At 39.8% G+C, this 14,245-nt stretch overlaps 2 protein-coding genes across 6 annotated transcripts in view; both read left to right on the top strand.

The window, feature by feature from the left end:
* LOC105355287 (NLR family CARD domain-containing protein 3) overlaps positions 1–956 on the top strand; it is a 30,796-nt gene extending 29,840 nt beyond the window's left edge. For all 5 annotated transcript variants that reach the window (XM_023962091.1, XM_023962092.1, XM_023962090.1 and 2 more), the window contains 2 exons: positions 236–409; positions 726–956. In XM_023962091.1, the coding sequence (XP_023817859.1) occupies positions 236–409; positions 726–738 (187 nt within the window). In that variant the 3' untranslated portion in view covers positions 739–956. The remainder of the gene's footprint in view (positions 1–235; positions 410–725) is intronic.
* Positions 1–14,245, top strand: part of LOC110014374 (gastrula zinc finger protein XlCGF57.1) — a 526,943-nt gene that overhangs the window by 396,230 nt on the left and 116,468 nt on the right. The window lies entirely within an intron of this gene.

Below are 14,245 nucleotides of genomic sequence, written 5' to 3'. Positions count from 1 at the left end.
TTTGACTTTCACACATCTGGACTTCTTTCCTGAAGCAGCTGCATGTTGTCCTGAATGTTCCTGAATGTTCTTCTTCTCTGCTTCTGCTGGACTCTTCTGATCTGCTGCTGTTGCTTCACATCTTTGGACTTTTTCTAAACTTTTTGATCTTCTTCAGTTCTGAACTCTTTAGAAGAAGTGAAAGATGAAAAACAAGAACTTTGTCTTTAAACTCAACTCTTTTTTCTGGATTCAGGTTGTGGAGATGCAGTTTGTCAAAGACCAGCTGTGCTTCTTTGGTCTCAGCTCTGAAGTCCAACCCGTCCCACCTGACAGAACTGGACCTAAGAGGGAACAACCTTCAGTCTTCAGATGTTCAGCAGCTCCAGGATCTGGTGGAGAGTCCAAACTCCAAACTGCAGACTCTGAGGTCAGTAGAGGGTTGGAGTCAGTCCAGCTGCTTCCAGATGTTTGGTCCTAAAGTTAGTCTGCGAGCAAAGATGCAGAGTTTCCTGTGAAGCTGCAGCTTCTCAGTGAAGCTCTGAGGAGAATGATGACAGGCTTCAGGACAACAGTCAGCCAATCAGAGCAGCAGAAGCTCCAACAGGTGAAGATGACAGGAAGCTGCTGCTCTGAACAGGACTGAAGCTCCTGCTGCTCTTTCTGCTGCTGTGCTGCATCACTGACTGACAGACCAGGATCAGGAGACACTCCTTCATCTCTGTCTCTCTCATTTCTCTTTGTAGCTGGGAGGACTAAAGAGTCTGATGTTCCTCCTGGAGGAGCAGAGAGGAGCAGCAGCAGCAGCTGGTCTGCAGAGATGTTGTGACTGGACGGTGTTCCTGGGAGGTGGAGAGCAGAGTGATGGAGGAATCAGAGAAAGTGGAGATGAGTGTCAGAGCTGCAGCAGGAACTGATCTGAGATCAGCTCCACTGTCTCTCTCAGTATCAAGTGGACAGTTATTGTGCTGCAGCTCCCCCGGTGGACTGATGGAGAACTGCACTTCCTCTTCTCATTCTAACTTGGGAGTGTTGATCTGAAACATGGGTTGGATTCAGACATTCAGCAGCTCCAGGATCTGGATGTTTTTCTAGAGGATTGGTGGCTCAGTCACTGGACAAATTAGATGAATGTCCTATACCACATTCGATTCTTGTTGCTAACAGTTTTGGTCTTGAATTTTATTTTCTGTCCGGGAAGATAAGAGAGGTGGTGGAACAGCACCAATTGCACAACAAGGTTTAAAAACTGAAACCGTTATTTTAACTGATTTTCCTTCATTTGAGCATCATTCCTTTCTGTTCAGCAATTCCCCTCTTTTAGCAGTGACTGTTTACAGGCCACCAAGTCCTCCCTCTGGTGTTTTACAAGATTTTTCTGAGTTTTTATCTGTCATTCTTCTTAGGCATCATAGGGTTTTAATAACTGGAGATTTTAATATTAATGATAATAGCATGGATGATCCTTTTGCCTCTGAGTTTTTAAATCTTTTAAATAGTATGGATTTTACCCAGCATGTGGCACAGCCAAGTCACAACAGAGCACAGACCTTGGACTTGGTTGTTACCTACGGCCTGTCTGCTGGTGTGTCCTCTGTTGTTTCAGACCATTATTGTGTGTTTTTTAAGGTGACTGGTTTTATCCATCAAGAGGCCTCAGTGATGAAATGATGTTTAACTCCTGAAGTGGCAAAAAATGTTATTGACATTTTAATACAAACTCCTGCTCAGATATGAACTTTGTCCTGCAATTCTCTGACTGATGATTTTACTGACAGACAGAAGTCTGCCATCGATTCAGCTGCTCCCATTAAAACAATAATACGGAATCAAAATCCAAAGACGCCTTGGAGAAACGGTGCTATATTAAAATTGAAGAGAATTTGCAGGAGAATGGAGATAAAATATAGGAAAACAAATTTGGCATGATGACTTTTTAAGGATCAGCTAAAAATTTACAACCATACTGTCAAATAGGCAAGGACACTTTCAAATCTCATCACAGACAATAAACACAACCCACAGTTTCTTTTTAAGACAAGTGATTTTTTATTAAACAAAGATGTGAATAAATATATCATGCCTCACTCACAAACTGCATGTGAGGACTATACAGAATACTTCAGGAGTAAAGTCAGTGCTATTAGATCTAATCTACAACTGGTACATAGCACTAATCCTAGCAGGTCGGTTACATTGTCTTTAACTGAGGAAACACTGGAGAGTTTTGTCCCGGTTGATGCGGAGATGCTTGGTCGAGTTTTTTCCCAAGCAAACACTACAACCTGTCTTTTAATTCAATTCAATTCAATTTTATTTGTATAGCCCAAAATCACAACAACAGTCGTCTCGATGGGCTTTGAAGTAAAACATGAACTCAAAAGGATCACGAATACAAAGAGTTCAATAGGAAAATACAAAAATGAACTAACAAATTGACTAAGCTATACTGGCATCCCTGCCCTTAGACCCCCCCCCCCCCCTTCGCGGTAAGGAAAAACTCCCAAAAAAACGGATTCCGAAAAAAATGAAGAAACCTCAGGGGTGCCCACATGAAGGAGGGATCCTCCCCCAGGACGGACAGGCGATGTACCAGAACTCTTAGAGAAGAATTAACTTATCTAAATCTACAACTACATATTTAAAGTCCAGCAGACGAGCTTCATCCAGTTGTGGTTGTGGGGACAGTCAAAGGCGCGAGTCGAGCCAGAGACAGGAACCACAGCCAGGTGTAGGAGCAGGAGCAGAGACGAGGTACTCAGTCAGGTACAGAGCAGAGACGAGCCAGAGATGAGCCAGAGGCAGGATCCACAGCCAGGTGTAGGAGTGGAGCAAAGGCGAGGTAGACGGTCAGGAACTGGAGCATGGATGAGCCAACTGGAGTCTGGAAGCACTCCCACTCCCCAGGAGGGGAGAGGAAAAGAGGGACAATACATGAATCGCACTGCACCAAACAGAGGCATGGAGAACTAAATGATAAATTATGATCAAGAATAGAGGAGAGGAAGGGTAGAAGTAAAAAAGGAAAGAGGACAGAACCCCAGTGCACCATAGTTACCCCAGCTTCAACTTCTAGCAGCCTTTTAAAAGAAATAGTTATTACGTTTAATTTAAACAAATTAACATTAAGTTAAATAATCTCTGAATACTAACTAGTCTGACAATAAGCCTGTCCAAAGAGGAATGTTTTCAGTCTAGCTTTGAATGTAGAAACTGAGTCGGCCTCTCTTACATGAGCTGGGAGTTTATTCCATAAGACAGGGGCTTGGTAGCTAAACGCTCTGCCTCCCATCGTACTTTTACTAATTCTAGGAACCACAAGCAGTCCTGCATTTTGCGAGCAAAGTGTTCTTATTGGATGGTAAGGGACTATGAGGTCCTTAATATAGGACGGGGCCATTCCATATAAGGCCTTATAGGTTAACAGGAGGATCTTGAACTTGATTCTGGAATCAACTGGGAGCCAATGGAGCGAAACTAACACAGGAGTGATGTGATCTCTTCTGCTAGTTCCTGCTAACAATCTAGCTGCTGCGTTCTGAACAAGCTGGAGACTTCTTAAGGAACTCTTAGGACACGCTGCTAACAAGGAGTTACAGTAATCCAGCCTCGACGTAACAAATGCATGGATGAGTTTTTCAGCATCACTCTTAGAAAGAATATTTCTGATCTTAGCAATATTCCGCAGGTGAAAAAAGGCAGTTCTACACGCCTGAGATATGTGAGCCTTAAATGATAAATCCTGGTCAAATAAAACCCCAAGGTCTTATTTGACCTACTGTGGAGTTGGAGGCTATACTCAGGCCATCCAGGGAGACTATCTGATCAGACAGAGCATCTCCTAAGTTTTTAGGACCTAGTATAATGACCTCTGTTTTTTCTGGGTTTAGGAGGAGGTAGGTAATTGTCATCCAGATCTTGATCAATGATGTCTCTGATGCAGTCTCTGTCTCTGATGCTGATTCAGTTTCTTCATATGGTCATTCTGGACAGATTTAATGGATAAATACAACTACTTATGAAATGTATAACAGTGAAAATTAATGCTGTGTTTCTTGATTATGTTTTGCAAGGGCAGCATGCAAATCATAAACGGGATGGGTCCCGTTTATAGGTTTCTAACTGTGGAATTGGGGGCTATACTTATGCCATCCAGGGAGACTATCTGAGCAGACAGAGCATCTATGAGGTTTTTAGGACCAAGTATAATGACCTCAGTTTTTTCTGGGTTCAAGAGGAGGTAATTAATTGTCATCCAGGTCTTGATGTCACTGATGCAGGCGTTCAGTTTCTCTATCTGGTCATTCTGGTCAGGCTTCATGGATAAATACAACTGCGTATCGTCGGCATAACAATGAAAATTAATGCTGTTTCCTGATTATGTTTCCTAGGGGTAGCATATAAAGCGTAAACAGGATCGGTCCCAAGACTGAGCCCTGTGGGACTCCATAGTTGACTCGAGTGCACTGAGAGGAATGGCCATTTACATTCACGAACTGATACCTATCGGACAGATAGGATTTAAACCACTGGAGAGTAGATCCTCTGATCCCTATGTCCTGCTCTAGTCTATGGAGTAAAATACTGTGGTCGATAGTGTCAAAGGCTGCACTGAGGTCCAACAGGGCAAGAATAGAAAGTAGACCCTTTTCTGAGGCCAATAACAAGTCATTAGAGACTCTAACTAGTGCAGTTTCCGTACTGTGGTGAGGTCTGAACCCCGACTGAAAGTCTTCAAAGTGGCTGTTGTCCTTTAGGTGGCAGTAAAGCTGCTTAACTACAACTCTTTCTAGGATTTTAGAAATAAAGGGCAGGTTTAATATCGGTCTATAGTTGGCCAAGATGCTAGGATCCAAACTGGGCTTTTTCAGAAGAGGTTTAACAACTGCATATTTAAAAGACTGTGGCACGTAACCCGTTTCCAGAGAGGCATTTATCATTGTTAATATGGGATCATTAATTAGGGGAAAAGTTTCTTTAAAAAGTCTAGTGGGAATTGGGTCTAACAGACATGTTGAGGATCCCATTCCCACTTCACTTTTTAAAAAAAATGATGGATTCTTTGAGTAAGAGCTTTTAAACATAGTAAACTGCTCTCTTCATACAGGGGTCTTCCCCTCTGCCTGTAAGACGGCGGTGGTGAGGCCCCTTCTGAAGAAGAGTAACTTGGATCCAAATATTAAAGACAATTACAGACCTGTATCCAACTTACCATTTTCAGGTAAAATTATTGAAAAACACGTTTTTACTCAATTACATGATTTTTTTAAATGAACTTAATTCAATCTCGTTTTAGGACAAATCACAGTACTGAGACAGCCGTTTTAAATAAAAATTTAAATGAACTCAGAAATACTTGCAACTCACAGAAAATTTCTGTTCTGGTGCTGCTGGAACTTAGTGCCGCCTTTGATATGGTAGATCACCAGATTTTTATGACAGACTTAGGAGTTGGGTCGGCCTCTCAGGAACTGCTCTTAATTGGTTTTATTCCTATCTTTCAGAACGACCCTTTTTTGTAAGTATGGATACTCTGTCCTCAAGAATCCACGAAATAAGCTGTGGGGCTCCCCAGGGGTCAATTTTGGGTCCAATACTTTTTAACTTATATATGTTGCCTCTTGGGGATGTCATCAGGAGACACAGCGTTGACCTTCACAGCTATGCTGATGATACACAGCTTTACATCGCCGCATCTCCTGATGACCTTAAACCTATAAACACTCTTTTAAATTGCATTTTAGATATAAAGTCGTGGATGGCAGAAAACTTCTTACAGCTCAACCAGGACAAATCAGAAGTTTGAATCATTGGTCCTGAAGACAATAGAGAGAGGATTTTACCCAAATTTAGGAATTTTAAACCTTTTCAATGTGTGAGAAACCTGGGGGTTCTATTGACTCTGAGCTGAGTTTTATTCCTCACATCAGAAACGTTGTGAAAATAGGATTTTATCGTCTTAAAAACATTGCCAGAGTCTGCCCATTTCTCTCTCTTGCTAGCACAGAGGTACTGATGCATGCTTTCATTTTTAGTTGTTTAGATTATTGTAATGCCCTGGTCTCTGGTTTATCAAAAAAGTCGCTATCAAATTTGCAACTATTGCAGAACTCTGCGGCAAGAGTTCTGACGAGGACCAGAGGGCGGGAACACATTACATCAGTCACGAAGTTATGTTTTAATCATCTCACGTATTTTATTTTTTTAACTACTAATGTTATATTTCATTTTATTTTCATTGTTATTTTATTATAATTTTTACTCTGATGTTTAATTCTCCAGTGTTTGCTCTTGGGGATCCATTGCTATGGGGCACTACCGGGTTTACCTGTAGGGGTGCTGTTGCTGTACTCCTCATTGTCATTGGGCAGGGGTCCCACTCTGTGGTCTTATAGCTGTAGAGTGGGCCTTTCGCTAATCTGTGTTGGGCGGCTGCTGTAGTAATGACTCCTGTGGTCATGCTGGGCCTTTGAATAAATGGATCACCATGATGTTGTTTCTCTCACAGCAGTACCAAGCCAGACTTTTTTTTTTTTCTTTCGGCTGCAGTTCTTTGTTTTGTTCAAGGTTCTACTGTGGGAGGTGGGTGGGTGGGGGAGGAACCTGGTTTGTCGTCATTCTTACAATAAAATGTATACGCTTTTAAGGAGGTTTTATATCCGCTTTGCGTCATGTATAAAACAGCGGTGTATGGTTTCATTACTTTTTTTTTATCAACTTTGATATTTTCTAACTAAAATTGTTAATTTAAGTATGTGGCATTATTTTAAGAGACTGACCCTGTGTCTGAATTACCACCCTAACCCCTACATAGTACACTATAGAGTGCGTTGTCCATTTTGTTTTGCTGTCCGAATCTTTTTTTTTGTTTTGTTTTCTTTAATTTGGAAAAAACACTTGAGGTTTACAATATTGTGGCAGTTGTAAAAAAGTATTCATCAAATTACAATTACAACAGGCATAGAAAAATAATTACAACATTAATAAATTTAAGTAAAAAAAAACAATAATACAGAAGAATACAAACTTAAATAAGAAAGATAAAAATAAAATAAAATAAAGGGGATATATGGGCATTGTTATGATCATTAACTGAGTTTTTTATAAAAAAAAAAAAAAAAGCTGTAAGTTACATATGATACCTTGGAGTTCCAGAGCAAGCTTTTCTTCCATGACGTTTGCAGATGATAAGAAAAGAGTAGAGCTCTTTCTGAAATGTAAAAAATATGGATTGATTTTAAGGAATCGACATTTGTGTACATGTAGTATTTACCCAAAATAGTTATAACATTTAAAAAAAATCTGTGTCTTGGTTTTACTTGGTTTTAATAAACAGGTTATTCTGAAAATAAACCCAAAAATGATGTTCTTAAAAGAAAAGTCTGTTAATTTACATCGTCCCAAAAGGGATTAGAGTAAAAACATTCAAAGAAAAGATGCTCAGTCGTTTCAATATCTTCATTACAAAAAGAACAACAATTATCAGGAATTCAAAACCATTTTCTAAGCAATTCCTTGGAAGGGTATATACCTACTGAATTTCCCTCTACAGATCAAAAAAGTCCAATCTCTCTATCAATCAATCAAACTTTATTTATAAAATTGGGCTTCTCATGCAGTTGTGCAGCTCGAAGCGCTTTAACAATAAAAACAGAAAACACACAATGTTATAGTAAAAACCCAACCTTCACCCTTCCCACTCCCCTCCCTTAAAACATATGACCCATGGCCCCCACGTACAAATAATAATGACTATGTAACTGTAAATAAGTAAACAAATACATAAATAAACAAACAAGTAAGGCTTGGCTCTGCAGTTAAGAAATGGTATTTGGGAATCTCTTCATACCAGGAGCCAGCCCGGCCATGGGAGCATCGCCACAGCGCCCACCCAGACTGGGACAGCACTGGGGTCCACTTCACAGCCGTGAGGCTGCTGTGTTTAACTCCAGCTGCCCCAGCAAGGGAGACAACTGCAGCTACAACCACCGACCAAGCCGGCAAGCCCTGGCAGAAAAGATCCCCACAAGAAACACTGGGGCTAAAAGCATGATAAGATACTAAAATGAAAGACACAAGATTTAAATAAAAACTATCTATCTATCCATTTATCTATCTCTCTATCTCTATCTCTCTCTATCTCTATCAAAAGGTTTTAAAGTGGATTTCCTCAGTAGGTATGGGAAGTTTTAAATATTTAGTTTGTATTTGTTTCTGTTTTAAATAATTAACACATTGAGTTATAGGATTTGGATTTGAAATGTAGGGAAAGGATGTTTCATTCAAATATTCTCTAATTTGTGGACTGAGCGGTTTTGCACGGTAAATGTCCAAATTTTAAAACAGAGGGAAACGTTTTTTCTGAAAAACAGTCGCGATTTGGGAGGGAGGAAGGAAGACATCACCAGGTGATGACGAGGTTTCATAGAGATGCTCTCTGGAAGATCACCAAGACCTGCAATGACCTGGGGATCCGCATCAAGGAGGACTTCACTAAAGCAGACCGAGAAGCTCGAGCGGCCGTCTGCCCAAGATGGAGCGGGCCCGAGCAGAAGGGAAGAACGTCTACTACAAGGGCCATGTGGGATACATCAACGGGACTTTAAGCAAATTTAAGTTAGATATTTACCTTTATTTCCAAGATGTGAAAGGTTTTAATGACTATGTTTCTACAATTTGTTTCATAACAAATTACACTGTGTTCCTGGTAAAATATTTCAGTGAGAAATTCTCAATTTTATATTTAGTAAATGGTTTGGGGTGCAGCTGATATTTAATTTAAAACACCGGCTTCTTTAATCTTAAATTTTCTCTCTTTTTTATTTATCTATTTTTGTGCTTCTGTTTTTGTCTTTATTTATGTCTTTAAGTTCTGTGTGGTCTATTATTTCACTAGGGGAATTAGGGATTCTGTTAAAAGAAAATCGCTTTTTTTTGTTTTGCAAAAGCCAGAAAGTTCAATGTTGTTGTCTTCAAAAAACTCACTCTAATGAAAATGATGAAAAGTTTTGGTCCAATCAATAGGGAGACAAATTCTTTTTTTCTCATGGCAGCAGGGGTCGCTATATTACTGAATAATTTTTCTGGCAAGCTTTTAGTTACAAAAAGAGATTGTTCTGGTCGCTGGTTAATTTGTGTTCTTATGAAAGATGATAAATTTATTATTCTGGGAAATGTATATGGATACAACTCTGCAGAAGAAAACAAAACGATGTTTTGAGACTTTATAAACTCTGTTAAAGAACTAAACCAAAGGTATTCTAACAGTAATCTATCTCATCATTGGAGGTGATTTTAATATGGTGGAAGATGAATATCTTGACAGATTTCCTTCAGCTTTTCAAAACCGTCATTATAATCCAGTTCTTCTTCATTTATGTATAGATTAAAAGGTTTCTGATGTCTGTCGCCGTGAAAATCCTGACACCTGGTTAGTGCAATTTGTGTGTTTCTTCTCTACCGTTTTGTCCTCCCCGTCTGTTACCAGTTCTGCCCCGCCTCCCCCCTGGAAATGCTGACTGGTATTGAGTTTTGCTACACTTTTTGCGGGGTGAATTTGAAAACAAAAATCCAATCCCCTCCATGCATTTCGCTTTAATTATGTCACAGAATGAGCTATGTTAAAGAAGAAAATGAAAAAGCGTTTTAAAGGAGTGACATTTCATTTTATTTTTGAGTCATTTGATGCAGTTAATTGGGAAAATGAAAAAGCTGTTCTGTTAATCCATTTTAATGATCAAATTAGACATTTCTAATTTAATTTTGCTACACATTTACTAAAGAACTGTTTGAAAATGAAATGTCAAATATAATTTTCATTATCATTTTAAGTAATTGACAGAATAAGTGAAGAAGAGAGAAAAGAAAAAGCGGTTTGGCGGATTGCTTATTCTTTTTAATTTTGAGTCAAAAATGCACCTTCATTTTGACAATGAAAGAGCATTTCTGGTATTAACTTTCATTTTTAATTGTGCTCCAGAAAATCTTCCATACTTATTTCATCTGATGAAGATCAACCATTTCCTCCATTCAGACATCAAGCTGCACTTCCTATTCCGCCCCGCAGAGGTCAGTGTTTGAAGATCCCAAAAGCCTTCTGTTTTCAGATGATCTCATGGTCTCCACCCGCAAAAGTGAAGATCTTCACTTTGTTTGGTTGTTTGGTTGAAAGAAGAAAAAAGAACCAAAGACAGAAAAATCCCAACCAGATCAAATGAGATTGAGAAAGCTGAAGTTCAGATGATTGATCCTCCTTTCAACTCCTCCAAATCACTTCATAACTTCATGATCCAGAACTCCAAACTAATGTTGGATCAATGGAATCTGATCTCAGCCAGGATCCTTTAGATTCCAACAAAGAGGCTCCCAGCTGAGTCCTAACATTCAAGAACTTCTTCTGAAAGCCTTTGAAATGCAAACATTCACATTCTTTCCATCCCAGCTGTTCCATCAACTCACCCCTCTGACATAAATGCATCTGTTCTTTCTTTGACTTCTTCTTCTGGATTTTCTGAACAGCTTTGTGTTCCTGAAGTCCAACCGGCTCCAGTTTCAAATCAGTTCTGAATGCATAAAGCAGATTCCTGTGGACTTTGGACATGAAGGAAATGGTCTGATCCTGAAGCAGATCTTACATTGTTTTTTTTGTTTTTTTATCCAGTCGACAGGTTTCTTTGTAATCATTGATTGGATTTGATTGTTTTCTTCTGTAAAACATCCACTTCTTTGGATTTTTTTCTCTTTCTGTTTCTCCAAACATCATATGATGGACGCCTGAGGGAACTGGGCTACGTTTCCATTTACCATCATTTCTCTTTTCTTCTAATTTTCTTTTGCTTTGACCCAAAACTCCTCAATCTGGATTCCTGAAGCGTCTTTGATTGTCAGATGTTTGAGAGTCTCTATCAGGGTTTGTGTTTGTGAAAAAGACTTTCAGGATTGCAGGAGGGAAACATTTCAAATCAGGTTCTGGACTCAGACTCTTTGGTCCAAAGTCTGTCTCCATGGCAACAGCAAAATTTTAGCTGGTCTCACGTACCTCTCTTAGAGCAGAACCGAGCCGCTCAGAAGTCAGAGGTCAGATGCTGTACCTTTCTGTGACTGCAGTCCTTCACCTCCTAACACGCCTAAGCAGCAGCTCCGCCCCCCATCAGATTGTATTTTGGAGCCTCCACTCTGCACACGCTCACATGAGAAGAACTCTCAGCTGTTCCTCTTCCTCTCTGCTGCTCCTTCAGGGGGCAGGAGGAGGCGTCACCTCCAGACAGCTTGGATCTTCTGAAGATTGGGCTCTTTAGTTAGGTTTCCGGTACAGTTCTTGGTTCTGGTCGGGTTCTGGTTGGAGTTCTGTCAGTCCCACAAGCTTCAAGCTAACCCTCCACAGCTTTTTCCCTGACTGTTCATGGTCCTCAGCATTTAGAAGAGCCTTCTTTTCACTTCCTCCTGGTGAGCTCGTCTACTTTGTCTCCTTTTGTTGCTGCCACGGTTGATGATTTTGTTCTGTTCAAGTTTCTGGAGGAATTGTTGGAGTTTCTGCCTCCAAGCCTGGTCTCCTGCATGTTGCCTCCTTTAGCAGCAGTTCCTGACAGATGAGTAAGAGAGCAGCAATCTAAGTCAAGAAGGAGGAAGAAGATTAGGATGAAGAGGACTCCAACTAAAACTCTCCCATTCATTTGGACTCGGTGAAGGAACAGAAGATGATTTTCACTTTAACTAAAGAAAGTCAGATCAGCCATTCATCTAGAACTGATCAATAAGTGAATAGTAACCATGGTGACAGCTGCTGAAAGCTGGAGGCCTTCATGATCAGCTTTGACTAAAGAGCAAACTCTGTGAATTCAGCCAAAACAAGAAGAATAAGCAGATTATGATGAGGAGTGATGAAGAGTGCAGCAGCTGATGAAGAAAAAAGCTTCTTTCACTCTGACAGCAAAGAGGCTATATATATATATATATATATATATATATATATATATATATATATATATATATATATATATATATATATATATTAGGGGTGTGTATTGGCAAGAGTCTGGCGATACGATACGTATCCCGATATTTTACCGAAACATGTTTTCTTTCTGTTTTTTTTACTTTGAACAAACTCAACCTGAATTTTAATGTCTTCCACTGTAATAAAATGGTCAAATTTGGTTTAATGATCACAATGTGAAGCACTGCAATTGTATCTCATATATAAGTTGCGTTTACCAAAGCAAATTCATAGTGCTTGTGCTTTTATTTTGGTAAGTTAAAATATAGAAAGGGAACAATCAACATTGCTATATATATATATATATATATATATATATATATATATATATATATATATATATATATATATATATATATATTTCAGTGTAAAAACAAAAACAAAGAATGAATGAGCCTTAACCAATAAGTTTCTATTGGGGAAATAAAATGCTGTTTATTTTCAGCATTAATGTAGCTTCTCTAGTGCTTTTAAACAGTTCAGGAACCTGAATGGTGCTTTAAAAATAAAGGGTGGGGGACACACACTGATTCTTTTCATAAACAATAAAGTGTGATGATGAGGCAGCATGACAGAAAGAAGGAAAGTTGCTTTAATGTGACAAAAAAGGGGCTTTGTTTACATTTCTGCTCTGTTGCACATTTGCAGCCACGCTTCTCACACACGGAAGCAAACTGGTAACGCTGATCACCAAAATGTCAGCCTTTTCCAGAGCATTGTACACATCCCTCTGATCCATCAGGTCCCTAAACTAGAATCTGTTGCTGGGAGGCTCTGCAGAACTTCAGCCCGCTTTGCTAGCATGTTAGCAGATGCTAAGCGCATTAGCCTATTAGCTGCTGCCATGCTTCACTGTCTATCTTATTTATCTGAGTCACTAAAAAGCACATAAATCCACCTTTTCATATCTTACTGTCAGCAACATGGCTCAGAGTTTCTGTTTTGTATCCATTCCAAGTAAAAACTAAGTAGTTCATGTCTCATAACAACAGAACAAGCTGCCTCTGGCTGCAGTCTTCCTGTTGTTTTGTGCAGGGTAGAGCTGCTCTAAGAGGCTCTGTGTGCTCTGCTGCCAACTCGCGGTCGGAGGGTGAAGTGGACAACAAGAGTCAGACACTGAAGAATACTCAGAAATAATTAAATAAATATTGTCCTGGCAGCATTTTGAATCGATACAAGTATTGCCAAATGACGTATTGTGCTATATTGCCGAATCGATTTTTTCTTACACCCCTAATAGAAAGCATTTTCATGTGCGCCCTGATGACCTCACCAAGATGGCGTCGTGCTCTGCCACCTTTAGCCAGGCTTCCCAAGTGGGCGTATCTCCCCTAGCGATACAACTCAATGGAGAGGAGCTTCATTTCTCAGCACACTTCCTGTTCTAGCTGCTGTGTTCCGGAGTTTCTCTGCAGAAACATCAAAGACGTGTTGTGATGAAGATGAAGGCCAGCAGCAGCTCTTCATCGACTCCTCCACAAGTCTGGAAGTCATGAAGAAGCTTTGAAGCAGCTTGGAGGATGAAGGTCTGCAGGAAAACATGTCAGCAAACAGAAAGAAGAGACTCTGATGGACAGAGACGTCCAGAAAGCTGACTCAGCATCAAGACAGAAGCTCACCAACATGATGTTCCTCTCTGTCCCACTCACTGCAGTGATGAGCAGATCAGTGTGTGTGTGTGGGGGGTGGGGGGTGGGGGTGTGTGGGTGTGGGTGGGTGCGTGCGATGACACAAATAAACATGAAGAAGATCAGATTTGGCTCTGAACAAGTGCAGAAAGACAGAAAGATCTCTGATGTTCTGTAAAAGTAGAGCTGAGGTTTCACACTGACACACACTTTTCATTTTCCATCAAATGCAAATGCAGCAAACTGAAGGAAAAGTCAAACTCCTTTTGCGTGTTTCTCTTCCAGAAATGTTGCTCTGTGATCTCCTCTGTGAAGACTCTCCTCTTCATCACAGATGAAGCTCCTCCTCCAAGCGTCCATGTTTGTTCTCCAATATTCTGCAGATTCTGACTGAGACCTGCACTGGGAGATGTGGAAAACATGTTTTCAGCTGAGTTCAGATAAAACCTTCATTCAAGAAAACATCTGTACATTTGTTTGTTTGTTTGTTTGTTTTTTTGAGAAAACGAAAATAGTTATAGATTAGGAATAAGTTTAATGCCATAAAATAAATAATTTTCTAATTTGTCTGGATTAAAACGTTAATTTGATGCTTCTTATTATAATTTATATGTGACTCCATCACGTCTTCACTGCAGGCTCC

This window comes from Oryzias latipes, chromosome 2 (assembly GCF_002234675.1).
Source record: "Oryzias latipes chromosome 2, ASM223467v1".
Taxonomy (NCBI): Eukaryota; Metazoa; Chordata; class Actinopteri; order Beloniformes; family Adrianichthyidae; genus Oryzias; species Oryzias latipes.
Note: the sequence above shows the minus strand (reverse complement) of the source record. Positions and strands in the feature narration are given on the sequence as shown.